The following is a 26,111-nucleotide window of genomic DNA, read 5'->3' on the forward strand; positions in this document are numbered from 1 at the left end:
ACATAATTGTCTGTCATTTAAGATTTATGACATCCTGATATTTGACTTATCACACAAATTCTTTTTTATAAATTCTTTTAAGGATCATGTAGATTCATCCCTTTCTGAGTTGGTTAATATGATTGTCCTCATGGGTAAATATCATTCATTATAATAAGAGGAGATATTCAAAGCCTTCTTTTTTTATGGTTTATGAATGATTATAAATTGTATTTTCCTCACTGAAATAAGTAAAGTCTAGTACAATTGCAAGACAGATGTGTAGTGATATATCCAGACAATTGTTTCGATAAATATCCACTTGTATGCTACGTCTAAAGGATGCTTTTATTTTAAAAAAATTATTTAATATTTAATTTTTTTTATCTAGCCTTTAGCTGTCAAGCCTTTTTTTTTATTTTTTTTTTTACTAATATTTAAAAACTAATTTGTAACTTTTTAACCCCCTCATTGTTTGCCGTTTGTTGTTCAGACGCTTTTCTTTCATTTACACTGACAATAATTGTATTGTTTCTATTGATGTTTATTTCTTATTTCCCCCCTAAGAGAGTTTTGTATGTTTTTTTGTTGTCAAAAAAATTTAAAAAAAGTTCCCGCTTTCTGTCTGTCCTCGTCCAACAGCCAATCACGAGAGATTCGAAGAGATGCAGCCAATCAATCCAGGATTTGGTCAGCAGCATTTGTTAACAGAAAGGATCGGGCCCCGCCCCCTTGCGCGTGTGTGTTCAGATCTTTTTTGTTATTTCTGCTCGCGACTTGTTAATTTGTGCGCACAATCATGTTTTTTTTTGGTGCTCGAGTTTGTGATTTGCACATTCTGCAGGTTTACATTTTACGTGCGAGCTGTGTGTTTATATTTATATTAATATTTAATACTGTACTTTCACTCAAGTAATGGACTTGTGTACGTCAACCTCTGAACATGAGGGTGATTACATTATGACATAATTTTCCTTTTGGGGTGAACTATTCTTTTAAACTTTCATACTTTAAACGTTTTGGTTTCCCAGTGACGTCTGAATGTGTGCTGCTTTATTACATTTACACTTATGCATTTGCTTTTATCCAAAGTGATTTACAGTGCACTTATTACAGGGACAATCCCCCCGGAGCAACCTGGAGTTAAGTGTCTTACTCAAGGACACAATGGTGGTGGCTGTGGGGATCGAACCAGCAACCTTCTGATTACAAGTTCAGTGCTTTAGTCCACTACGCCAACATCACTCCTATTATAGTTAATTATTAGAGAAAGATTTCAAATTATAGAAACATTTATGAAATGTCAATGGAAACATAAGTCTGGAAACTTCATATTTTCTTGTATAATGCAACAAAATGTATTTTTAAGTTGAACAACAGCAGGACTGATTACTCAGATGTCGGTGTTTTATTCACTCCAGTCCAGCAGGAGGCGGAAATTCACCGGAAGTTGTTTTATAAACCGACAGAAAACACCAGAAGAAGAAGATCGGAAAGTTTTGGCGCTCAGTTCGGTAAGTGTAATGACGTCAACGAGCTCATGTTTTATATTTATTCATTTGGCAGAGGCTTTTATCCAAAGCGACTTACAAAAGAAGAAAACATGGGCGAATAATCTAAGTGCTCATGGAAAATATGTGTTTTTAGCCGTTTTTAAAGACCGAAAATAAAACGGTTTGACCGGTGGTGTTGTACGATGAAGCTCAAAGTCCGGGAAAGTGTTTTGGTGCCTCTTTGTGTTTTGTGCTTCTGGTAGTAAAGTAGCTCTGTATTAATGATTTTAGGTATGCTGGATCAGACCCATCATCAATTAAAAAAATGTTGTTGTTATTTTGATTAATTATACAGTCCTGAAGAATTGTGAAATGAGTCTGCTCATGCACTCTATAAAAATGAATGCTCAAATAAATGCTTATTAAAATCACAGCAAAAATATACTAGTATGATAATGTGCTTTTGAACACACCAGTTTAGTTATTTTTAGTTAGTTTAATAATTATTATTATTTTCCAGAACTTTCCCGAATGTTTTTCTAAAGTTTAATTTAATTTAATCTTAAAAATGGTGTCTAATCAATGCATTCTTAACTTTTAACAAGTAAAACATAAAACATTTTAACATGTCATTGCATTTTTTTTGGCCAAACTTTTATTCAACCAATGTCTTGCTTGTGATACTTTAATATTATTATTATTACAGAGAATATTCAATTATACTATAAAGTTGTAATATATTTTTATTTCGTTTCTTCAATTTCAGGCATCTAGCTTTTATTTTGAATCGTGCTTTTATTATGACATGTTTTTTGCCGTATGCTTCACTTTTCTGGATAAACAGTTTGCAACACTGCAACAATTTTAAATTAGCCAGCACTTGTAAATTTTATCTTATGTCAGATGCTCGAGCCCCGGAAATGCATTTAACAATGGTGGCTAAAGTCTCTATTAACACATTCCTTACAATAGAATCACCAGTTATTAAGGCTCTTTCAACATGATTCTCAGTGGGTGCATCACTGAGTGGAGAGAATTGATTGGAAACCCCGACAGGAAGGGGAGAGTAGTGTCGTTTTGCTGAGCGAGTATGTCGCCGAGACATCACTCAAACGCCCTGCTGCGGCCTCTAGAGTCAGAACCAAAGCGAGAAAAGAAAAAGAGAGAAAACGGATGTACACCATAAAATACACACAGTTGAAACTGTAGAAAACCTGAAGCATGTGGTAAAATGGCAAAGGGTAAAATGACAAACGGATAAGAATAAGCATGCTAAGCAGGCTAGCAAGCTACAAACACTCATGCAGTGAAGCAGAGTTTGTCTGGTGTTTAGTAATCTTTTTCCAGTCGATTTTACCAGGGACGAACTGCTGAACATTCGGCAGCATATAGTCATCCTTTTCCCATTTTAAAAAAAAAATATTCTGTCATTTTGTTGGACATTTTAGTCCAGCTGTATTGTTTAATCATGCTACGAGACGCAGGCGAGGGAGATGAGCCGGTGCTGATGAAGCTCTGTTGGCGTGGCTTTCGAACAGTGCTGACAAGCATTCATCTAGCGAATCTCCACTTTCTTCCTAACAAAACAGATGAACTACATCTCCTCTCACGTACAAACAAGGACTTTTCAAACTCTGCTGCCTTGTGCTTCAGAGAAACCTGGCTGAGTGCTGTTAATCTGTCATCTCTGCCATTTTTCAGCACGCATCAGGGTTTTAGTTTCCACATTCTTTTCTTATTGGGATTCATCTATGTGCATTTTACCTTGTGCAGTTTTCTCCTCTGTGTTACACGGATTATTACATCGTTCTCAAAGCAACCATAACAACAAACAACTGTGTGAGGGATTCACGTCCTTCTCAAACCCTCGCCGTTCAGGTACAACCATAACAATAACAACAAACAATTGCGGTAAGTCATGGCATATGTTATTGCTTCCTGCACTACATGCCACATGTATACTATAGCTTCTTCTAGAGGTTGACAGATTTTACCAATATGATAACCAAGTTGGGCAGTACCTGCCGATAACTGATTAATCAACTGATAGTTTTTATAATTGATAACAGTTTTTATAAAAAAATTACTCATAGTAAAATAGTGTTGAAGTTTTCTACAAACATAAACAGTACTGACTGAACCACAAAAATGTATTGTACTTTTTATATGAAATAATTATTAATATATATATATATATATATATATAACACATATTTCAATTTTAAAATCCGCTGATATTTAAATTGATATTGTTTCCTTAGTACAAGCTTCATAATAACAGCAAAATACCACATTGTTTTTTATTCAGTACAGTTGTATGTAGAGTAGTAATATTCCCAGATATCAGTGGTATTCGGCTAAACTCAGTGGTGAAGCGGCTCAGACTATGAGCCCAGGACAGGGGCTGTTCAAACAGATCTTATACAACAGACTGGAACCGAACGCAAGGATCTCAAGACACACATTTCCAAGTTGAACATCTTTTCTGACAAAGCATTTAAATAACTAACTGCTTATCTGAGAAACGCATATAAGAGAGGAAAGCTCAACCGCCAGTTCACCCAAAAACTAGTATTTCTCTCCCATTTATATATAACCTGTTTTAATATTCCTGCAGTCAGGAAGAAAAAAACAAACACACATTTATATTTATAGCATTTCTGAAAGAACAGATCTGGTCTTGTGTATAATCATATAATAATGTTTTTGAGTTTGATGAATGTCAGTCCATTATAATGATGATGTTTTTGTGTTCAGATGTTCATCATGAGTGCGCAGGTGGATGTGATTCATGCTGGAGAACAGCAGATGCTGCAGACACCAGTGAAGATTGAAGTGAAGCAGGAGATAAAAGAAGAAAACACAACAGAAGAACAACAGAGTGATGATGACGATTTTATTCCTGCAGGTATGTTTCTTTAATGTTGTTAAATTTTTATGACAAGCCACTGATATATGTGAGTTTGATGCAAGAAAGACATTTTTATCACTCACATGTCAAACTAAATGTTCGCTGCTGTTTTTATTTTAGTTTTAGTGCTCAGCTGTCTTTTAAAAAGGTGCATGTATGACACTCATGTTATTCCAAAGATGTGTGACTTTCGTTCTGTGTCTTGGGCTGGGCAATATGCCGAGATATACATACATACATACATACATACATACACACACACACTACAGATAGTTCCAGTCCTCAAATCTGATTGGACGAGAGACGTTCTGTCTTTCTGTCTGAATCCTAAAAAAAAATGATGGCACTTACCAGTCCAACATCTTAGCCAATTTAGCTATTTGCATTGCTGGGAATTTCAGTTTCTGTATAAAAACAAACTAGTGGCTAGCATTGTCAGATTTGCCCCAAGTTCAAACAAATCAGTCATCTTTTGACATATGGTGAAATTATGCACAATACTTTAGTGATTTAATTTTGAAGCATGTTTGAAAAACCATCAGTCAAAATGACATTTAATTAATTGACCCATATATATATATATATATATATATATACAGTGAGGAAAATAAGTATTTGAACACCCTGCTATTTTGCAAGTTCTCCCATTTAGAAATCATGGAGGGGTCTGAAATTGTCATCGTAGGTGCATGTCCACTGTGAGAGACATAATCTAAAAAAAAAAATCCAGAAATCACAATGTATGATTTTTTAACTATTTATTTGTATGATACAGCTGCAAATAAGTATTTGAACACCTGAGAAAATCAATGTTAATATTTGGTACAGTAGCCTTTGTTTGCAATTACAGAGGTCAAACGTTTCCTCTAGTTTTTCACCAGGTTTGCACACACTGCAGGAGGGATTTTGGCCCACTCCTCCACACAGATCTTCTCTAGATCAGTCAGGTTTCTGGGCTGTCGCTGACAAACACGGAGTTTGAGCTCCCTCCAAAGATTCTCTATTGGGTTTAGGTCTGGAGACTGGCTAGGCCACACCAGAACCTTGATATGCTTCTTACAGAGCCACTCCTTGGTTATCCTGGCTGTGTGCTTCGGGTCATTGTCATGTTGGAAGACCCAGCCTCGACCCATCTTCAATGCTCTAACTGAGGGAAGGAGGTTGTTCCCCAAAATCTCGCAATACATGGCCCCGGTCATCCTCTCCTTAATACAGTGCAGTCACCCTGTCCCATGTGCAGAAAAACACCCCCAAACCATGATGCTACCACCCCCATGCTTCACAGTAGGGATGGTGTTCTTGGGATGGTACTCATCATTCTTCTACCTCCAAACACGGTTAGTGGAATTATGACCAAAAAGTTCTATTTTGGTCTCATCTGACCACATGACTTTCTCCCATGACTCCTCTGGATCATCCAAATGGTCATTGGCAAACTTAAGACGGGCCTTGACATGTGCTGGTTTAAGCAGGGGAACCTTCCGTGCCATGCATGATTTCAAACCATGACGTCTTAGTGTATTACCAACAGTAACCTTGGAAACGGTGGTCCCAGCTCTTTTCAGGTCATTGACCAGCTCCTCCCGTGTAGTTCTGGGCTGATTTCTCACCTTTCTTAGGATCATTGAGACCCCACGAGGTGAGATCTTGCATGGAGCCCCAGTCCGAGGGAGATTGACAGTCATGTTTAGCTTCTTCCATTTTCTAATGATTGCTCCAACAGTGGACCTTTTTTCACCAAGCTTCTTGGCAATTTCCCCGTAGCCCTTTCCAGCCTTGTGGAGGTGTGCAATTTTGTCTCTAGTGTCTTTGGACAGCTCTTTGGTCTTGGCCATGTTAGTAGTTGGATTCTTACTGATTGTATGGGGTGGACAGGTGTCTTTATGCAGCTAACGAACTCAAACGGGTGCATCTAATTTAGGATAATAAATGGAGTGGAGGTGGACATTTTAAAGGCAGACTAACAGGTCTTTGAGGGTCAGAATTCTAGCTGATAAACAGGTGTTCAAATACGTATTTGCAGCTGTATCATACAAATAAATAGTTTAAAAATCATACATTGTGATTTCTGGATTTTTTTTTTTAGATTATGTCTCTCACAGTGGACATGCACCTACGATGACAATTTCAGACCCCTCCATGATTTCTAAGTGGGAGAACTTGCAAAATAGCAGGGTGTTCAAATACTTATTTTCCTCACTGTATATATATATATATGAGGCAATGTGGACATTTACATAAATACGCCCCTTTCAGCCATTTTGTATTGTATTCATTTTTGCTAAGTAACAAATTGAAAGACATAAATTCTACACATTTGTACCAAATTTGAAGTCAATTGGATCTACGGTTCAAAAGAAGAGGATTTTTGTTGGTTTTCCCAATTTTTCAGTGTACAGGAAATCCATGATGCCGGACATTATGGATCCTTGAGGCTTTTTTGTTCCCAATGAGAATTGAGGCATGTACACAAAGTTTCAGAAGAATTGGACAAATGGGGTGGAAATGGCATGTGATGACATTTCCTCCTACCGGAGGAATCTAATAATAATAATAATAATAATAAAACCATCATTAACAATAGGTTCCTAGTTAATGACTTATGACCTAACAGGTGTACATTTCCAAGATACCACGTGTAAGGGGATACCACCTATCGGTCCAAGGATGGAATCCAATAGTGTGGATGAAGGTCTTCTGCGTGTTCGGTCTTATCGTGCCCAATAAATAATACTTTGAATATTTGATTTGAGTTCCATGTTTTATTAATCTTTATTGTTTTCTTTTTTATCTGACTCCAATCATGAAAAATAACTCATTGATGTATCTATGTTCTGAATTTAAGTTTTGTATTTTTATATTTTTTGTAATTCACTCTTCTAGACTGTATTTGTTATTTCAATGTTATTTGGGTCCTGTGCCGGCCAGACGCAGGTCCTTTAACTACAAACTCATCAGTTTCAGATATTATTAAGTTTCAGACCAAGTCCCTATAGGTTCTCGGATTGACCCGTTTAGTCTTATTTGGCCAAGTTCTATTATAGGTTCTGGACTCACCGTTTAGCCCCAGTCAATTAAGTTCTGTTTTACAGCTTCTTGGTCCTACTCGTAGTTTTCCCGTTTAATTCTACTTGGCTAAGTTCTATTCTAGATTCTGGATGGTCTTTAAGTGGCTTCATCCTACATTAAAGATTCAGTTATGATATAAATGATTCTTAAAATGGTATTCTCCTGCTCTGTTCCTCCAATTTTAAAGATCAAGTATTGATATGTTTTCGGAGGGATACAGAATAAATAAAAAAGTAACAATTTATTTTCCAGGTAGGATTTAAAAAATAAGTTATAGATATTCAAATCAAAGCCAATTTCACAAATGATCAGAATAATCATTTCTAAAAAATAAGAAACAAGTCAAAGAACATATCTGGCAGTTGAGAAAACTACATGTGATTGCGATGCATTGGAGATCTGAATGCAGATTTCTATTATTAAAGTTACACACTTTGAGGTGTGGGATCATCTGACTATAGAGAACCCTGAGCTCTGGGCCAGCTTTCCTTAAATATCCAGACAGAATACACATTGTGTACCAAATGGTATTATCCTATGCACAATGAGAATTTGAGGGGGAATTGGTTCTTGGCTTCCCGGGGTTTCAACCTTCTCAACATACAGTCAGGGAGGGGAATAGACCTCCAGAATTATTCAGTATTTGGCCAAGTCCTTATAACTTTGTTGTCATTAAGTTTTACAAACATGGGAAAAAGGATACTATACCAGTTGTGCAGAGAACGCTTAAATGATATGAAACATGCCTGTTTACATTATTTGTTTTCATTGTTTTTCTTTGTTACATTTTCACATTTCACATTTTGTGTGTCTGTGTGTGTGCCTTGAGGGGAGACAAGGGGGAGAGAGAACAGCTGGAGTTTTTGGGGCAGAATGTCTCAGGTGGACTATTTGTTAAGCTGGTGTAGGTGAAGGTCTAATTTGTAAGAGAGTTTGAGTGTTGTTTTTTCTGGAAGTTTTGTTGTTCCATGTGGGCATGTGCTAGCCTTACACACATCAATGTGTGGGATCATCTGACTACAGAGACCCCAGATTCCTTTGTCATCTCTCCTTAAATACAAAGCGATTCTATTGTTATTTAAGATGTTATCAAGATTTGGTGTTTGAAAGTCAACCTTTGAAATTTGTGATTGAGTAGGTCTTTTGATGTGGAGTGGTTAAGCCTGATATAATACAATATTTTATGAAGTTCTTAAATCTTGTGATTTGACTTTCTTTGAAACACAGCTAATTATTTTACCCATGGAATGCAAACGTCCCTGGTTCCTCCCCTTAAAGTTGGTGTTGTAAACACCTCCTTATCCTGACCCACACTAAAAGCAATAAACGGATTTAAAAACGTTTCTTAAGAGATATGACACTTTAACTTTGGGAATTAAAAGAACTGTGTGTGCGAACGGGTATGTGTTTATCTGAAACTCCTCCCACCCGTGGAGAAGGAGCGCCCATTAGAAACTCAATATCGCTAAAGATACATTTAAAATTTAATGCATGACAACTTGGTACTATTTCTCCTCTGTTAAAAGTAAAAATGCAAAACAATTTTTGTTAAAGCTCATCTAAAATTAAATGCATTAGTGTTATAGTAACATGGGGCAAAGGTCAAATGTACACATGTTAGGTCATAAATAATTTTTGTCATTTGGTGCATCATATTTTCTTCTATTGTGTTTTATTGTAGAGCTGATGGACGTGAGAGAGGAACGTGAAGAGCTGAATGACGTGGAGGAGGAACAGCATGATTTCATAACTGGAGAAAAATCTTTGAGTGGCTCAAACACTGAAAAGAATTTCTCTCCAAAAAATCCTCGAAGAAGATCAGCCAAGAAATCTTTCACGTGCTCTCAGTGTGGAAAGAGCTTCACATGTAAAAGCCATCTTAATAGACACATGAGAGTTCATACTGGAGAGAAACCTTACACGTGCCATCAGTGTGGAAAGAGTTTTGCAGCTGCAGGCAATCTCAAGAGTCATCTCTTTTATCACTCTGGAGAAAAGTTATTTGAATGTGATAAGTGTGGTAAAACATTTGTTCTGGCACAGTACCTAAAACAACATCTGAAAACTCACACAAATGAGAAGCCTTACAAGTGTTCATTTTGTGAAAAGAGTTTTAAACACAAGTTCTATTTTAAACAGCACCAGAAAATTCATACCAGTGTGGCGGCTCATATGTGCTTTGAATGTGGGAAGATTTTTATTACAGCCAGCGACTTGAAACGGCACCAAAGAATTCATACTGGAGAGAAACCATACAAGTGCTCACACTGTGGAAAGTCTTTCACTCTGTCAGGAAACCTGAAAACACACGAGAGAAACCATACCACTGCTCTTCATGTCACCAAGTACTCTTTATAGATATGTAAAAAAAAAATTGCCCAAGAAGTCACAGTTAGTGGTCGATCGATCGATATGGATTTTTCAATGGCACTACCATTTGTGTATATCAGAAGAAACCGAGATTCATCAGACCATGAAGTGATTACAATGTGTTTTATGCAAATAAAATGATATATTCATGCTTTTGCCATCATTGAAGCAAGTTGGGTCAGGATGACCAGGTGGAAGGGAGACGGTGATGATGACACTAGGGGGGCATGAGATGATTTTATTGGATGAAGAGGCCATCACTCAAAGAGAGGGGGTGGAATAGAAGCTGTATAAAGGATGCATGATTCTGAAGTGTCATTTCAGATGCTAGATGATCAGATGGCATCTCTACTTTGTTCAATAAAGTCTAATCTTTGACATCTGGAACCCTGGAGAGTTTTCTTACTGAGAGGAAAAGGATCTTCAGTATTCCACGACACTCACTGGATGTTGCATCTTTAGCAACACTTGCCTCTGTGATCACAAATAGATCTACAAATGTCTCAGATAGTGTAAAATGTGAAAGCATTTTAATGAAAATTAGATTCATAATATTTGTTTTATTATTTCTTTATTTGTTTTGCCTTCTGTGTGTTGACATGTTGTCTGATGTCACTATTAAAGGTCATCCATCATAATGTGTTTTTGATTTGTATTGACTTTGATGCATGATACTACACTGTGAAGTTTTGATAAAGCTTTTTCCAGTTATTGAAACATTTATTGCAATAATTATAATTATCTGCCCCCTGTGGAGAAGTGTATCTCATGCTGAGATGGGGAAGGTAAATATGTGCTCTGGTAAAAGTTTGATTATTTTTGTAACATAATACATGTTAGCTGATAATACTGACCATGCATTGCAACAATTGACAGAAATGAAGGGTAGACTCAGAATCCAAATAGGTGATTCGATCGTGGCGAGACTCATTGAAACTGGAGTTGTAAATGAAAAATATAGCTCCCAAAATGGCAGAGATGCAAGCTCTGATAGTGTCAGACAAGATATGCCTTAAGTCACAGTTCATCTTTGAGCTGACAGAGAACCAGTGATATTTAAATGCGATGGTTCTAATAAATATTCTGTCTGCGATTGGATTGAGTTGACAAAATCTCAACTAAACAAACAGAAGTGTCCAGTATCCGACCAAGCTGATGAGATCTTGTCAAGACTGATGGGCAAATCAAGGGACCGCATAAATATTTGGTTTAGTAGTGATGTGTCTCTGGATGTGGTAAGCAACCCGACATTATCTATTCCATACTGCTCAAATACTTAAGTGATGCTGCTGCTTGTTTGCCTCTGGCTGATTTTTATTCCACATCTCCAGAGCCAAAAGAAAATCCAGTCATTTACTGGATCAGACTTAATAAAGCAGCAGATTTGGCTGAGGAAGGGTTGCACAGACAGGGTAGATTTATGGATAATATTAGCATGGAAGTGGTGCGTAGGTTTGTGAAACATTGCCCTCACCCCGAGTTGTCATGTGTCTTTAAATGCAAGCCGATTGACGAGTGGAATGCAAGAGACATTCAGCGAAGGCTGGATGATTGCCAGGGAGGAAAAAAAGGGCACCACTGAGACATGGTAGTCCTCCTCTCCGAAACCTTGCTGCTGTCATTCAGTGCAATGACCCACCACAGACATTTGAACACTGTCAACCTAATGTACAGACAAGCTGTTCCAATGTTCCTCTAACTGCTCAAAGTCAGGCATGTGGTGCTCATTGTACCGACCAGGTCGCCTCCATGGGTCAAAGTGTGCAGAAACCAGATGGGCAGATTTTTCACCACATGATAAGTATGCTGGAACAAGTGCTAGAGAAGGTAGAGCGATCAGCTCGATCAGAGCTATCATCAGGTAACTGAGAGACCCATTCTAGAGTTCTTTAGGTACAGTCTTTGACACAAGAACCTGAACAAATTGCCTCTGAGTGTTCACAGACATCAGTTTCATCCATTATAGGCTCAGATTCAGATGGAATGGGGACAATACTAGCAGATTCATCAACAGCCGTCTTACCAGTGTCAACATAAGAACTTACATTGACAGGCTCATCTGAACAATTACCATCAGAAACTACAACAATAATCCCATCCCGTGGGCATTCTCAAAAGATGATGAGGGACTATCAGCTTCAACATCATTTGAATGACTGTACCAATCTTATTTCCCCACCCTTCCAGTGTTCCACTCCTGCCAACATGGAAAGAAACATTCAACATTCAAAATCAGCATTCAAACATGGATAAGACAATGCTTTCTAGTACACAGCACAATCTTTAGACAGATGGATCACATGTTTGATTACATTTGTCCCTATAATAAGGTCGTCCAATTGGCCTTGAACAACCAGGGTAGGCACAATGATCTTACAGCCATTCACTTCCATTTCAACATCATAAGCAGATTTAAGCATCACACGACTACCGCCACAACCTATTAGGTCAAGATTGGATTTATTCTCTTTTGACAACATACCAGCATCAAGGATTTTGGCCTCTGCCCTTTCACTCATTGTGCAAGCTATTGACCTGCTATCGAACATGCCATCAACAGTTAACTTGTTCCCCACAATGACTGGTGTGTAAATCAAACTCTCTTCTACATGTTGTATTGGTGTTCTGTACAATGACCTTTCCAGTTGAATCACAAAAATCTGATCAGCGTAAACACAGCTTCAACATCAGTCATATGGGAGTCGTCACCTAGACCCATACACCCCCCACCACCATATACGGGTCTATTTGTTTCCCTCAGTCTGACTGCGCCAAGCAGACACCCTACGTGGACATGCATTGCATGAGTGCCCAGAGGAAAAACAAGAGACACATAGCCTTTCTCTAAGACAATGAGCTTTAGTAGAATGTGTGTTCGCTTTACAAATGTCACATATTCTCACTCCCTCGCCTTTCATTGATCACATGGTATCTCAAAAGCCAACTCTGAGTGGCTAAGAGCCTCTTCAGGGTTGGACTGAGCAGAAAGGGTAAAAAGGCTATGACTGACCACCTTCGCTCTTTTCCGTGATCTCTTGCTCATCTCCAAAATGTTACATCTCTCTTTGGAACTCAGTATTCCGAGAGTTATCATCACATTCCATCAGACAATGCCACGTTCTTCATCGGAGCTTCCAGACCGTTGAACCAAACAAAGGACTTCAAAGAACTTCATACGCCAAGCAGCGCAACACAACGCAACTTACGGAAGTACAAACCTCCAGACTTTCATTGAATGTTGCTTTCTTTAATATTATTTGAGTAACCCGATCTCAAATCATGATATACTAAACTTCTGTAAGCCAAGAACAGAAAGTGTTGGCTGCAGTGGGACAGTTAAAGACTGGAAAAAATTTAGTCTGGTTTGAAGAATCTCGATTTCTAATGAGGTACACAGATGGTAGGCCTTCTGCAGACTCTCTTGGCTTGACAGAAGCAAACTGCAAGTACGTAATGTCAAAAAGGATGAGAGAAACAACACAAAAAGTTGCAGACAGTAAGGAAGTAGGTCAAAATAAAATCATAGAATGAGCAATATGATGTGGCTAAAAGTGAGAAAGACGCAGTAGCTTCAGAGAGTTGTCCGATCAAGACACGGTGTAGCGTGTTTACTTGTAATGTTTGAAATTCGGCTATGCAAAAAAAAAGAAAAAAAACAAGGCATACAGTGCTTGCGTTAGACTTTCTCATCGTCCGTCATTTTAAATATTGCAAGAAACTATTAAAATATGAACAAAACACGTAAAGAATTAAATTAACAGAACTCAATCGACAACTTAAACCTTCCTCCTGGTCCGCATTGACTTAAACTCGCCTGTGCGTCATCACATTTTATTTAATTCTGGAGGCTGAACCCAGCGTCAAGCGCTGCCTTGCCCTCCACATGACAAGAGTTGCAGAAAGCATCACAGAGGGGCAATTTTACCAGTTTGCCACATAAAAAAGGAGGTGTGCACAATAAACATTAAAACGTGTATTTGGAAGAGAGAAAAAAAGCTTGCAGTTGCTTTGATAGCAGAAAGTAATAAAAGGATGCTGTTGAATGTGAAAGATTCCAAACATTTATGTCAATGGAAATATAAAACCGGTCACTTCATTTTCCTGTATAATGTTGTAAAACAGTTTAAAGTATTTTAAAGTTCGACAGCAGGACTGAATAATCAGACGTGGGTATTTTATTCACTCCAGTCCAGCAGGAGGCGGAAAGTCACCGGAAGTTGTTTTTGTTTTAAACCGACAGAAAACACCAGAAGAAGAAAACCATAGTGCACTATATAGTGAATAGGAGACGAATTCAGAGACTGCTTCAGTTTGAGCGCTCAGTTCGGTACGTGTTCAATGTGTTTTACATTATTTGAGAGATTCATATTTAATTTGACTTATATTTTGTTGTTGTTATTTGTGGTTTGTCTGTCTTTGGCGTTTTAATGAGTGTAAAATACGTTTTTATCTACGCATGTCGCTTTGTTTTGTTACAGACGCTTTAAAAAAATCCCTTTCAGGAGAAACAAACAGAAATGTGAGAATATTCTGCTTAAATGAGTCTTTAAATCCAGCGACTGACTGTAAATGAGTTCAATGAAGGTGATAATATATATTGGAGAGACGGGCACAAACAAACGCTTTTTGGTTTCCTCAAGTTTGTGTAAATACTTTTGGGATTACTGGTCATATACAAGAGATGAACAAAACAACTAAAACACTTCAGAACAGGTTTATTTCCACTTTCTGTCTGTCTGTGGCTAAACTCATGTTTATATTTTAGTCCAGTTTGAAGACGTGTTGGTAAAGTTCAATCTTGACAAACTTTGACTAACGTCCCTTAAAAGACGTTATTGCAGCGCGCGCGTGTCAACAGAGCAGCAAAAGTCACTAATGCGCTGGTGAACATGACTAACGCAGTACCAAATTTGCATCGGGATCATCAGTCCCATACCCGATCTATCTGAAAACGTCAGTATTGGAGCCCATACCGATCCAGTTATTGGATCAATGCATACCTAGTATTTTTAATTCTAAATAGTTTTAGATTTTCAAACGAGATATAACATTAAACAAAGGCAACCTGAGGAAACACAAAACACGGTTTTCAGATATATATATATATATATATAATTTTTATCAAAGCAAAAAAGTAATCATACACCCTTTTGAAAATAGAACTGCCCCCTTAAACTTAATAACTGGCTGCGCCACCTTTATTAGCAACAACTACAACCAAACGCTTTCAATAACTTGAGATCAGTCTTTCACAATGCCGTGGTTTGGCCCAATCTTCTTTGCTTCTTTGCTCTGCCACATTGGAGGGGTTTGAGCATAAACTGCCCATTTACGGTTCTGCTGCAGGATCTCAATCGGGTTCAAGTCAGGACTTTGACTAGGTTACACTGAAACTAAAAAAAAATATTTTGCTGCATAATCCAGTTGATCTTGAGCTCAACTCACTGACTGATGGCTGGATGTTTTCCTTTAGGATTTTCTGTTGGAGAGCAGAATTCATGTTTCCCTCAATTATTGCAATTTACTCTGTCCCCGAAGCAGCAAGGTATCCCAAAACCATTATGCTACCACCATCATGCTGGTATGTAGGGCTGGGTATCGTTAAAAAAATTTAAATATCGATACCAATACTTTGGTCGAATAAAAAAAAAAAAAAAACTCCCGAACATTACAGTATTACCACTGGTTGGATGCTAGGTGGTATTATGGGATAATTTTCGGTAAACATGTTTAGGATTAAGCTTGCACAATAAAGCAAGACACCTTGATTTCAAACTTTGAACTTTATTTTTTATTTATTTTAACTAAAAGTTGAAATGAAACTGGAAAAAAAAATGCATTTAAAATGTGTTGTTCAACTTTTTGAAAGATGGCTTTACAACAGTTGTGAACATCTCACTGGCAAAGAAGCTTTGTGTATGTGTGTATATATATATATATATATATATATATATATATATATACACACACACACACACACACACACACACACACACACACACACACACAGTGCATCCGGAAAGTATTCACAGTGCTTCACTTTTTCCACATTTTGTTATGTTACAAATTTATTCCAAAATTGATTAAATTCTTTATTTTCCTCAAAATTCTACACACAATACACCATAATGACAATGTGAAAGAAGTTAGTTTGAAATCTTTGCAAATTTTATAAAATAAAAAAAAATCACATGTACATAAGTATTCACAGCCTTTGCTCAATACTTTGTTGATGCACCTTTGGCACCAATTGCAGCCTCAAGTCTTGTGTATGATGTTACAAGCTTGGCACACCTATTTTTGGGCAGTTTCTCCCATTCTTCTTTGCAGGACCTCCATCAGGTTGGATGGGGAATGTCGGTGCACAGCCATTTTCAGATCTCTCCAGAGATGTTCAATTGGGTTCAAGTCTGGGCTCTGGCTGGGCCACTCAAGGACATTCACAGAGTTGTCCCATAGCCACTCCTTTGTTATCTTGGCTGTGTGCTTAGGGTCGTTGTCCTGTTGGAAGATGAACCTTTGCTCCAGTCTGAGGTCCAGAGCACTCTAGAGCAGGTTTTCATCAAAGATGTCTCTGTACATTGCTGCATTCATCTTTCACTCGAACCTGACTAGTCTCCCAGTTCCTGCCGCTGAAAAACATCCCCACATCATGAAGCTACCACCACCATGCTTCACTTTAGGGATGGTATTGGCCAGGTGATGAGTGGTGCCTGGTTTCCTCCAGACATGATGCTTGCCATTCAGGCCAAAGGTTTCATCAGACCAGAGAATTTTGTTTCTCATGGGCTGAGAGTCTTTCAGGTGCCTTTTTGGCAAACTCCAGGAAGGCTGTCAGATGCCTTTTACTGAGGAGTGGCTTCTGTCTGCCCACTCTACCATACAGGCCTGATTGTTGGGGTGCTGCAGAGATGGTTGTTCTTCTGGAAGGTTCTCCTCTCTCCACAGAGAAATGCTGGAGCTCTGTCAGAGTGACCATCGGGTTCTTTGTCACCTCCCTGACTAAGGCCCTTCTCCCCTGAATGATCAGTTTGGCCAGGCGTCCTGCTCTAGGAAGAGTCCTGGTGATTCCAAACTTATTCCATTTAAGGATGATGGAGGCCACTGTGCTCATTGGGACCTTCAATACTACAGACATTTTTCTGTACCCTTCACCAGATCTGTGCCTCAATATAATCCTGTCTCGGAGGTCTACAGACAATTCCTTGGACTTCATGGTTTGGTTTGTGCTCTGACATGCACTGTTAACTGTGGGACCTTATATAGACAGGTGTGTGCCTTTCCAAATCATGTCCAATCAACTGAATTTACCACAGGTGGACTCCAATCAAGTTGTAGAAACATCTCAAGGATGATCAGTGGAAACAGGATGCACCTGAGCTCAATTCTGAGTGACATGGCAAAGGCTGTGAATACTTATGTACGGCTTTTTGCATTTTTTATTTTTAATAAATTTGCAAAGATTTCAAACAAACTTCTTTCACATTGTCATGATGGGGTATTTTTTGTAGAATTTTGAGGAAAATTATGAATTTAAAAAACTTTGGAATAAGGCTGTAACATAACAAAATGTGGAAAAAGTGAAGCGCTGTGAATAATTTCTGGATGCACTGTATATACGTAACCACCTTCCATTTACCGTCATGCAAGAATCCGTCTAAACATGCAGGCAGAAAATTGCTTGCACAAATTAAGAAATAAAAACAATTATAAATGTAAAAATTATAATGATGATAATCACTGAAATATAAATCATGGTTCAAGGTGAATGTGTTTAAATATTATTTTATACATTTTGTATTATTTGATATATTCTGTATTGTTTTAGAGGCTGCGGAGTTGCGTTCACAATAAACTGCTCTGTGGAAATAAAGTGAACTGAACTCAAAGCACCACCTGAACTAAGATGTCTGAGGTCATTTGCAGCACTCATGCATTTTTTTAATCGGAAGGCAGAAACAAAGTGTGAGATCCTTAGATGCGTGTGTTCCACGAGACTGCACGCCTCTGTGTATATATATATGCCCATGTACGACTTTTCTGTCATCTGAACTTAATAATATAATAAAGTGTTTCTTCAAACGTGTCTTTGTGTCTATGGGCAAATTATTTGTAATATTAATTTGATAATAATATTAATGGGAAAACGAGCCAAATATCGTCATGACATGGTCAAAGGCATCAGCTATTGGCGATCACTCTGACCATCATTGATCCCAAGATCATCATCTGTTTGCTCAACCTGAATGTGCATTTCTCACTATAAATTAACAAAATGTTCAGACAGTCTCTTGCTGTTTTTTCCAACACATTCAGAATCATTACCGCTTTTGCTGGTGTCGCTGCGGCTCGCTTCATGCGTGTGCTTGTAAAATGTATATTTTAAAGGCTCATTATTACGGTTTGGTATTTCTCTGTAATGTAGAACAGTGTTAGCAATATTACTGATGCCATTCTTTCTCAGCCCTGGAACTCAAACAATTTTCTGATATTAGTGTTTTTCCTTGATGCCTAAACACAGCCAATCACCAGGACTTTTAGATTTGGCCACATCTAGCATGCTACATGCTTATCGCTGACGTTTACAAGATTAACCCCTTAGGTATCTAAATTTGGTACTGAACGACAAGAAATTTTTTGATACTCGATTGTTTAGAGGCAATTCGGTCTGTGCCAAAATTTATCGAACTCGATACCCAGCCCTACTGGTATGATGTTCTTTTTGTGGAATTTTGTGTTTGATTTATGACAGATGTAACGGGACCCTTGTCTTCCAAACAGGTCCACTTTCAGCTCATCAGTCCACAGAACATTCTCCCAAAAGGTTTGAGAATCATCATGGTGTGTTTTGGCAAAATTCAAATGAGCCTTAATGTTCTTCTAGGTTAGTAGTGTTTTTCGCCTTGCCACCCTTTTATGGATGGCATTTTTGTCCAGTATCTTTCTGATAGTGGAGTCATGATCAGTGACCATTATTGATGTGAGCGAGATCTGCAGTTCCTTGGATGTTGTCCTTGGCTTTTTTGTGACTTCCTGTTTGAGTCGTCGCTGTGCTCTTGGAGGAATTTTTAAAGGTTGGCCATTTCTGGGAAGGTTCACTACTGTGCCAAGTTTTCTCCATTTGGAGCTAATGGCTCTTACTGTGGTTTTTTGGAGTCTCAGAGACTTTGAAATAGCTTTGTAACCGTTCCCAGACTGATGTATTTCAATCACCTTTTTCCTCATCATTTCTGGAAACTCTTTTGACCTTGGCATAGCAAGATTCCTGCGGATCCTTAAAAAATCTTAAAATGTCTTAAATTAAATTTTCCAAAATGTAAGGTTATAACAAGTCTTAAATATCTTTAATGATTCAACAAAAGTCTTAATTATCATTTAAAGAGGTTTTAAATTTTGCGGCGGAAAGACAGGAATCATGATATGATCTTATGTGATTATCTAACTTAAAAAGAATACCATTTAATTAAATAAATGCATGCGCTGCTGCGTCCTTCAAAGTGAAAACTTGGCACTTCTCCAAGCATGCGGGGGCTTGTGAGTGTTTCTGTTTCCAGCTTTTGCAGAGGAGTTCACAATCATTAAGTTATATCGGAAATTCATGACAAGCAATTACTAATGATCAACTGTTGATGATGATGATATAGTGTTGAGGAAATATGACAATCTTCACTTTTAATTGTTTAAATTGTAATATGTTGTAGATTATTGGAGTGCACATTTGTGTTTGAATGAGCAGCTATAAACAGGGAAGCACTTAGATTTTAAAAAATAAGAGTCCCCGGTGTATTTCAGCTTTTTCTGAAAAGTTCTGCGCTATGTGTCAAATCATTTTTTTCTTATTAGTATTTTTGTTGCACTATAAACTGCATATTCAATTTGGATTCTTGTAGCCTCTGTCTGGCCCTCTCATTACAGGAAGGAAAGACTAAGAACATTTAATATAGGCTACCAATTTTAATAACTATTGGCAGATTATTTGCTTTTCAACACATCCTATCGGCAAAATCAAATATTTTTCAACCTCTAAATTGTATTTATTTATATGATGGTACATAAACCAATTTATTATATATATATATTTGTAGAAAACATTTGGTTTATTTTCATTTTTCTCCCCCTTTTTCTCCCAATTTGGAATGCCCAGTTCCCACTACTTAGTAGGTCCTTGTGGTGGTGCGGTTACCTCAATTCGGGTGGTGGAGGACAAGTCTCAGTTACCTCCACTTCTGAGACAGTCAATCTGCACATTTTATCACATGGCTCACTGTGCATGACACCGCAGAGACTCGCAGCACGGGGGGGTCATGCTATTCTCCACAATCCACACACAACTTACCACGCACGCCATTGAGAGCGAGAACCACGTGACCACGAGGAGGTTACCCCATGTGACTCTACCCTCCCTAGCAACCGGGCCAATTTGGTTGCTTTGGAGACCTGGCAGGAGTCACTCGGCACGCCCTGGATTCGAACACGTGACTCCAGGGATGATAGTCAGCGTCAATACTCGCTGAGCTGCTCAGGGTCCCACATGTGGGTATTTTTAACTTTTAGATTGAGATTTTAGATTGTGAGCTCACCTCTGTCGTTCAACAACTCCACCAACCTCCCGATGCTGGTCTCACTCAGGAAGCATCCTCACAGGCTCTGGCGGTTCCCCACATTTCTGGATGCTCAGAGGCCCGTATCCATCATCCAACTCCTTTCTCAGGTGAGGTGGGATCCTGTTGCACTTTCCTTTCACAATGTTCCTTGTTCTTCATGTTACAGCCCTCTGCTTTCCCGTTAGAGACTATGAAGCAACCCTCACTCCTCACTGGAAGGGCCGGTAAATGGGGGACCACCATTGTGTGACAACAGACATTCCTGTTACGCTTAATTTTACACCTTCTCCACAGAGCTCTGCTGAGTGTTTGATCACTCGGCTCTAGGTTGGGAGGCAGCGAGGGTCTTATCTGGACTGTCTCAGGGAGATCGGCGAGTCGCAGATTATGCTATTGAGTTTCGCACCCTGGCTGCTTCATGGGAATGAAACGGTCACACCACGTGGGGCCGGTTCTTCATGGGCTTTCCGACGACATCGGGACAAAATCAATCCCTTGGATCTGCCTTCATGCTGCAACGATTTGATGGACCTGGCTATTCGAGTAGATCAACATCTGGCCCTACGCCATCGTTGCTGCTCTCCACCAACTTGAGTGGCTGACCATCCTTGCCAGGCCACCAGAATCACAGCCCGATACAGAGCCCATACAGGTCAAGAGAACTGATCTCTCATAAGGAGAAACAGTGACACCACCTCCAAGGATTTTTCTTTCATCGTTCCTGGTCTGGTCAATTCTCTGCTTCCTGTCCAATAAATGACACTGCTCGTCAGTAGGCAGGGGGTTACTGGTGAGCACAACACCATTGAACAAAGCCCCTGGATTACTCACACTTCTTCTGGCCTGGCACAAGTATGGATCAATCAGTCAGTCTTCGCATTGGTGGATTCTGGAGCCGAAGGGAACTTTATGGGCATCGACTTCTGAATGGCGTGTTCCTATTGTCCAGTTTGATGAACCTATCACCGCCCACACCCTCAGTGGCACGCCCCTGACCATCATCACCTGTTCAACCTAGCCAGTCACCTTAGAAAATCATACAGAGCAGTTGTCCTTTTACTTGATCCAATCTCCATTGGTACTAGTAGTGTCAGGGCATCCTTGCTTTGTAACTTTCAACCCACACTTTGACTGGTCAAACAACACTGTTATTGCTTGGGGTCTTTACTGTCTGTCGCACTGTCTAAACTCTGATATGTCCAGTCTTGTTTCGCTGGATGAACCAGCAGATATATCCGGAGTACCGTTGACACATGCAACCCTTCCTCCTCATCGCCCATACGATTGTGCTATTGAATTGCTCCCTGGTACTTCCCTGGGGATGTCTGTAATAATTTTCGGCTCCTGAGAGGAGAAACGGGTACATCAGTGATTCTCTGGTAGCCGGTCTCATCCACCCTTCCTCATCGCTGGCAGTGGCTGGGTTCTTTCTTGTGTAGAAGTATGGCTCGCTTAGACCCTGAATGGGCTGAATAAAATAACTTTGAAGAATCGTTATTCTTTGCTGTTGATGTTCTTAGCTTTTGAACTCTTGCTGAGAGCATCCATCTTTACAAATTTCATGGCTTTTGGGGGCAATTTGAATATTTGGTCATGCATTTTAATGCACAGTTTGTTCAGTTAATATGGTTCATCGCTTCGTCCAAGGGAGTGCGCATGGACCCTGTCAAGATCAGAGCCATCTTCGATTGGCCAACCACAGATTCTTGCAATGCTTTGCAGAGGTTTATGGGGTTTGTTAATTTTTATCATAGGTTTATTTGGAATTACAGTCTACTCGCTACGCCTCTGACGAATCTCACCTCCATCTGCAATGATTTTTCTTGGTCCCTATGGGTTGAGGCTTAGTATTCTAAATTAAAGAAGCAGTTTTTTTACCACAGATATCCTAGTAATTCCCGACCCTGCATGTCAGTTTGTGGTGGAGGTAGATGCATCTGAGGTTGATGTCAGAGCAGTCCTGTCACAGCGCTTTTCCTCGGATGGACAGAAGCATCCTTGTGCCTTTTTAACACCAGCAGAATGAAACTACAACGTTGGTAACAGAGTATTGCTGGCTGGCTGTCTGGATTTGGGTGAGCGGCATCATTGGTTAGAGGGTTTGGTGGTACCTTTCGGGATCTGAACTGATCATAAGAACCTAGAGTACATTCATTCTGCCAAATGTCTTAACTCTAGCAGGCTTGGCGGGCACTATTTTACTTCCGCTTTAATTTCATCCTCATATCGTCTGGGCTCTAAAAACATCAAGCCAGACTCTTTGTCTTGATTTTTCGTGATCAAGACCTCCACCATCCCACCAGATACCTTTCTACCCACCACTCGAGTGGTGGGCATGGTATCCTGAGAGGTGGAGGATAAAGTCACTTGCAAGTGTATGTAAACTTCTGACTTCAACTGTAGGTTTATAAAACTGTAGATAAATAAAAGTTAGGTCCACCATTGTTGTTATTTGTTTATCCCCTTTTCTCCCAATTTGGAATACCTAATTCCCACTACTGGCATATTTTTTGTAGTACTGTTAATAGTGTGACAATAACTCACAATGTGTGGGAGCAAAATACTTAGCCAAAGTCTAAGCCGAACTGCCACCTGTTGCTGGTTTCTGGAATAGTGTTGTGTGGATTGGTCTGATCCACTTTGTCTATTTTCCACATTTACAGAGCCAGTGTACAAAACCAGACTTTTTTCAGCATGCACACAGAGCAACTATAGTCTTGCATAGCCTGTTATAATATTCTTGCAGTCAGTAAGATGAAACCAAACATAAACATTCATTTACATATATACCATTTCTGAAAGAACAGATCTGTTCTTGTGTTTGATCATACAATCATCTTTTTGAGTTTGATGAATGTCAGGCCATTATAATTATGATGCTTTTGTGTTCAGATGTTCATCATGAGAGAGCAGGTGGATGTGATTCATGCCAGAGAACAGCAGATGCTGCAGACACCAGTGAAGATTGAAGTGAAGCAGGTGGAGATAAAAGAAGAAAACACAACAGAAGAACAACAGAGAGATGATGAAGAACAGCATATGCTGCAGACACCAGTGAAGATTGAAGTGAAGCAGGAGGAGATTAAAGAAGAAAACACAACAGAGGAACAACAGACTGATGAAGATGATTTTATTCCAGCAGGTATGTTTCTTCCTTTAATGTTGTTTTACATTTTCATGACAATCCACTTTATGTCAGAGTCAATTGAATGTCATGACAGTTTTAACACTTAAAAGTTCCCTGCGGTTTTAGTGCTCAATTGTCTTTTAAAAAGGTGCATGTACTGACCCTCATGTTATTCCAAACATGTATGACTTTCTGTGACTCACATTTAAACTGAATGACTAAAATCATGAAATGCAGTTATTGGTCAGAATTGATGGAATATAAAGAATACCTTTTGCACAGCAAAAAACACAATGAACTGTTGAATGTTTGTTGTGTTCCATTTAGGGTTACATTTTTATGTATTTTTATGTTTTTCTGTCTTAAATTTATTTTAGTAAATTTACTGTGTTCATTTCAGAGCTGATAGAAGTGAAAGCGGAACGTGAAGAGCTGAATGAACTGGAGGAGAAACATCATGATTCTTTTATTGGAGAAAAATCTTTAAGTGGCTCAAAGACAGGAGACAATTTCTCACCTAACAATCCTCTAAAAGCAGCCAAAAATACTTTGAGCTGCCCTCAGTGTGGCAAGAGTTTCCCATGTAAAAGCAAACTTAATATTCACATGAGAGTTCACACTGGAGAGAAGCCTTACACGTGCCATCAATGTGGAAAAAGTTTTGCTGATGCAAGCTATTTCAAGGATCATCTTCGCCGTCACTCTGTAGAAAGACCATTTGAATGTGATAAGTGTGGTAAAACATTTGTTCTGGCACAGTCCCTAAAACATCATCTGAAAACTCACACAAATGAGAAGCCTTACAAGTGTTCATTTTGTGGAAAGAGCTTTGCACACCGGTACTATTTTAAACAGCACCAGAAAATACATACCAGCATGGGGGCTAATATGTGCTTTAAATGTGGGAAGACCTTTGTTACAGCCGGCAACTTGAATAAGCACCAAATAATTCATACTGGAGAGAAACCTTACAAGTGCTCACGCTGTGGAAAGAGTTTCACTCGGTCACAAGACCTGAAAACACACGAGAGAATTCATACCGGAGAGAAACCATACAAGTGCTCACACTGTGGAAAAAGTTTCACACAGTCAGTAAACCTGAAAACACATGAGAGAAATCACACTGGAGAGAAACCTTACAAGTGCTCACACTGTGGACAGAGTTTCAACCGGTCACAAAACCTAAAAGCACATGAGAGAATTCATACTGGAGAGAAACCATACAAGTGCTCACACTGTGAAAAGAGTTTCACTCATTCACAAAGCCTGAAAACACATGGGAGAATTCATACAGGAGAGAAACCTTACCAATGCTCTTCATGTGAGAAAAGTTTCATCTCCGCAAGTAATCTATATAAACATGTAAAAAGAAGTCACAGTTAGTCGTCAATCGATATGGATTTTTCTATGGCTGATGCTAAAAATGCTAATGGTCGATGTAAATGCCGGTAAACGCTACCAGTCAAAAGTTAAGGGTCACTTACTCATTCTTTATTATTTTCACATTTAATAGTAAAGTCATCAAAACTATGGAAGAACAGAGATGGAACTATATGAATTATGTTGTGACTAAAACAATTCAAAAATAAATAAACAATGTTATATTTTAGCATCTTCAAAGTTACACACATTTTGCATAGAATTTGCAGAAACATACTCTTGACATTTTCTCAACCAGCTTCTTGAGGTATCACCCTGGGATAATTATTAAACGTATTGAAGGAGTTCTGGAGGCTGGTGCTTCCGCCATATGTGCTTCTGCCCAAGCACTTTTTGTAATGAAATAAATATGTTGGCACAATTATATTTTTGTCTACAAGACTAATTTCAAACATTTAGGCATACACCTTCAAATTAAAAAGGTTTTTAAGAATAATTTCTGTCAAATGACCCCAAACGTTTGAACGGCAGTGTACATAATACAATTTAACAACAGCATGTTCACAACATTTAATTACTTTGATGATTTAATTTCAAGGTTAACATTATATACAAAACAAACATTTACAAAGGATAGTGATAAGGTTATGAATTAGGAAATTACAAGATTGTTACAGGAAGGACTTTACACAGAAATAGCATTCTTAAAGAAGTTCTGAAAGGGCTGCCAGTATACAAAACTTCATAAGTAAAACAAAAACAACGGAAAGTTAACACTTCTATTTTTCGGCGAAGCGAACACCGCTATCGACTGATGCCAATAATTGCAAAATGGCTTATTAATTGGTCTGGCCGATATATATGTCTATCGGTAGTCACTATGAGCAGATGTTATCTTCAGGTCCATTAATATCAAGTACATTTTTAAAATTCAGAAAAACCCAAAGATAGTAAGAGCTGCTATTAACCGAGGCGAACACACAAACATTGTGCAAGTATACCTGGAGTTTAACTGCTGTTCTGATTTACTGTTGTTGTGCATTTAAGAGGTCTCTTTTGGATAGTTAATTTAGTTGTAAGTTTACTAATAATTGTAAAATATAAAATATTTCCCATATTAACTGTGTAAATATTACTTGTATGTTTACGTTTTAGTCTGGAAGTGTGAATAAAGTCCT

The 26,111-nt window shown here is 38.6% G+C and overlaps 1 protein-coding gene across 2 annotated transcripts; it reads left to right on the top strand.

Moving 5' to 3' along the window:
• Window positions 1-1,463: 1,463 nt before the first annotated feature.
• Window positions 1,464-26,111, top strand: LOC127625011 (zinc finger protein 501-like). 2 transcript variants are annotated; one of them, XM_052100055.1, is made up of 5 exons: window positions 1,464-1,493; window positions 3,246-3,383; window positions 4,230-4,380; window positions 9,134-9,767; window positions 24,501-26,111. In XM_052100055.1, exons 3-5 carry the CDS (start codon window positions 4,230-4,232, stop codon window positions 24,934-24,936), a joined length of 1,221 nt encoding a protein of 406 aa, XP_051956015.1. In that variant the 5' UTR covers window positions 1,464-1,493; window positions 3,246-3,383; the 3' UTR covers window positions 24,937-26,111. The 2 variants fall into 2 exon arrangements, with proteins under 2 accessions (XP_051956015.1, XP_051956014.1); XM_052100054.1 differs by lacking the exons at window positions 1,464-1,493; window positions 3,246-3,383; window positions 4,230-4,380; window positions 9,134-9,767 and adding exons at window positions 14,081-14,149; window positions 23,319-23,568 and having other exon boundaries at window positions 23,954-26,111.

The sequence above is a fragment of the Xyrauchen texanus genome, chromosome 31 (assembly GCF_025860055.1).
Source record: "Xyrauchen texanus isolate HMW12.3.18 chromosome 31, RBS_HiC_50CHRs, whole genome shotgun sequence".
NCBI lineage: Eukaryota > Metazoa > Chordata > Actinopteri > Cypriniformes > Catostomidae > Xyrauchen > Xyrauchen texanus.

Coding starts and splice junctions, on each gene's coding strand:
- LOC127625011 (XM_052100054.1), top strand. CDS start 23,319: ATGTTCATCATGAGAGAGCAGGTGGATGTGATTCATGCCAGAGAACAG. Junction 23,569..23,953: donor AGATGATTTTATTCCAGCAG/GTATGTTTCTTC, acceptor TGTTCATTTCAG/AGCTGATAGAAGTGAAAGCG.